Consider the following 2786-nt stretch of genomic DNA (forward strand, 5'->3'; position numbering starts at 1 on the left):
CACAGTTCCTTGCCACTCACCCACCCACCCACCCACCCACCCGTGTGTACTGAGCTTTCACTCGGTGCCAGGCTCTGCCCTCATGAAGCGTGATCTTGCCGGAAGTCCCAGTAGATGGTCAACAAATACTTATGTAAATGATGAACTAGTGATAGTGGAGGCATGACATGGTGTGTAAGATGCGGACCTCAGACCAGACTGGCTGGAATGAGACTCTCCCAGCTCCACCTGGATTCTGATCACGGCCCTTTCCCTCTCTCTACCTCGCTTTCCCATCTCTAGCATGCGAATAGTAATGAGACATGTCCCCAAAGGTGCTTGGGCGGATTAAAATATGGTGATGAGAAGGTCACGCTTGGAACAGCAGCTGGCCCACAGGTAGCACCGTTTGACGTCAGCCGTTATTCTGAAGGAAGGCACAGGATGTTTGAGAGTCCGCGTCAGGTGACCTGACCTTAAAGGTCACTGTGACAGAGCCATGTCCACCTGAGACTGGGGGCTCAGGCTGTAGGCTTTTGTAGTTCTAGTCCCGGAGAGGAAGCTGAGGTTCCAGAGAGGTGGCACTGTGGGTGAGCCCTGAGCCATGACTTGCTCCTGATTACAGGGGCCATGCGTGCAGGTCTCTCCCGGGGCCAGCCTCACAAGCAGCCCTAAGCTGTAGCCCCACCCCCTGCAGCTGGGTGGCAGTCCTGAGACCGAAGGGGAGGGCCGAAGGCTTGGGGAGTCCCCGGCCCTCTCCTCAAGATGAATTCTGCCTAGGAATGGGGTTAGGCTTTTGTGTTAAAAAAATAATAATAATGCCAGAAGGCAGGTGTCTACTGTCAGAGAGGTAGGGACAAAGCGACAGTGGAACTCCATCTCCCCCTGTATTTTCAGACACTCCTCGAGACCAGGGAATTCTCTCCTTTCCCTTTTTCACCCCCCACATCTTGTAGGTCATCGGGTCCTGTCACTGCCATTATAGAAATACACTCCCACCCTGGCTGGTTTGGCTCAGTGGCTAGAGCGTTGGCCTGCAGACTGAAGGGTCCCGGGTTCGATTCCGGTCAAGGGCACGCTGCAGGTTCCTCCCTGACTTGGGCCCTGGTCAGGGCACATGCAGGAGGAAACCAATCGAAGTGTGCCTCTCACATTGATATTTCTCTCTGTCTCTCCCTCTCTCTTCCACTCTCCCTAAAAATTCATGGAAAAATATCCTCAGGTGAGGATTAAAAAAAAGAAAGAAAGAAAGAAAAAGAGATGTCCTCCCTGCCATTCCCACAGCACAGGCCAGTCCTCCCCTCCCCCAGACAGTCACCATGGCCCCTCTCTGGTATGCTGGCGTCTTTCCTACCTTCTCACCTGTAACATTCCTCAGAACCACCTGCCCCTGACCTTCTCTGCTTAAAACCCCCATAACTCTGAGCTTCAGTGGCACCATCCTCCATAACCTAGCATCACCTTTCCTCCCCAGCCTCGGCTTTGGCCTGTCTCCTCACCCTCCTTCACCAGCTACAGCAAACCTCTGGTTTCCCCGCAAACCCACACCAAACCAGACTTCCGGGTCTCCTCAGATCAGACAGCCCTGCTGACCTGCCCAAGCCGAGTGAGCGGTGCCCCTCAGGGCCCCGCTGGTGCCCGGACCCACACACTCACCTGCCCCTCTGTGCTCTTGGTAGGCCCTGAGGGCAGAGGCCACATCCTGGGCATGCAGGGCAGAGCCTGGCACAAGAGTGGTGCTCAGTACCTGACCTTGGAGCAGAGAAGTGTGGCACCTGGAGGGGTCTCCAGAGGCAGATTTCTTGAGAGCAGCAGGACCCAACCTAGTCCTTGAGATAAAGAAGGGATGGAAATCTGGCAAGAGAGGGACTCCTGGCTTTTAGGGAGAGAAACATCGGAGGTTTCTGAACAGGGAAGCAAGTTTTGGGAAGAGGAACCTACTTAAGGAGTGGTTCTCAACCCTTGGCTGCACATTAGAATCACCTGGGAATCTTTTTGGGTGGTAAAGTTGTCGATTCCTGAGCTGGATTAGCACTAGGGACAGATTTGAGACTGTGTAAAGGGGAGATTCAGAGGCCCAAGAATGACAGCCAGAGCCCCCTGCCTCCTGCTTCTGGAGCCTCCCTTCCCCGGGGTGGGCCAGGGTTCCCTGGGGGACCTATGGATCCAGGTTTGGAGGGCATAACGGGAAGCCTCCCCCCGCCCCACTCTGACGGCCTGGCCTGTGCCTCACAGTGTGGCGTCCAGAACTTCAAACGCCGTGAGAAGTGCTTCAAATGCGGTGTGCCCAAGTCAGGTGAGGCCTCACACCTCCGCGCTCCCAGGACGCTGGTGGGAGAGGGCAGAGGGTGGCCGGCCTTGGAGCCTCGCCTTTGTCACTACCCTATCTCCTGCCTCCCCTGACAGAGGCAGAGCAGAAGCTGCCCCTGGGTGCCAGGCTGGATCAGCAGACGCTGCCGCTGGGTGGACGGGAGCTGAGCCAAGGCCTGCTCCCCTTGCCGCAGCCCTACCAGGCCCAGGGAGTGCTGGCTTCCCAGTCCCTGTCCCAGGGCTCAGAGCCAAGCTCCGAGAACGCCAACGACAGTGAGTCAGTTGTTTGTTCCTTCTTCCTCCCTGCCCTCGGGTGTCTGGGCTGCGCTGTCCAAGGCCAGAGTGATGCTGACCAGGACTTACTAGTCGTCCTCCCAGGGATCTCCAGCTAGTGGGGAGATAGGCAGGTGATGGGGGCAGAGCAGGGGAGGAGCATGACCTGACTCGACTTTGGGGGTGTGTGGGGGAGTTCTCGGCAGGTGAGCGACTGAGCTGGG

At 56.9% G+C, this 2786-nt stretch overlaps 1 protein-coding gene across 1 annotated transcript in view; it reads left to right on the forward strand.

The window, feature by feature from the left end:
• The window catches only part of RBM10 (RNA binding motif protein 10), a 29229-nt gene that overhangs the window by 21073 nt on the left and 5370 nt on the right, over positions 1-2786 (forward strand). The window contains 5 exon segments of the mRNA XM_023760944.1: positions 1187-1312; positions 1454-1654; positions 2215-2275; positions 2386-2560; positions 2562-2680. Of these exon segments, the coding sequence (XP_023616712.1) occupies positions 1187-1312; positions 1454-1654; positions 2215-2275; positions 2386-2560; positions 2562-2680 (682 nt within the window).

Source organism: Myotis lucifugus, unplaced genomic scaffold, assembly GCF_000147115.1.
Source record: "Myotis lucifugus unplaced genomic scaffold, Myoluc2.0 scaffold_196, whole genome shotgun sequence".
Lineage (NCBI taxonomy): Eukaryota > Metazoa > Chordata > Mammalia > Chiroptera > Vespertilionidae > Myotis > Myotis lucifugus.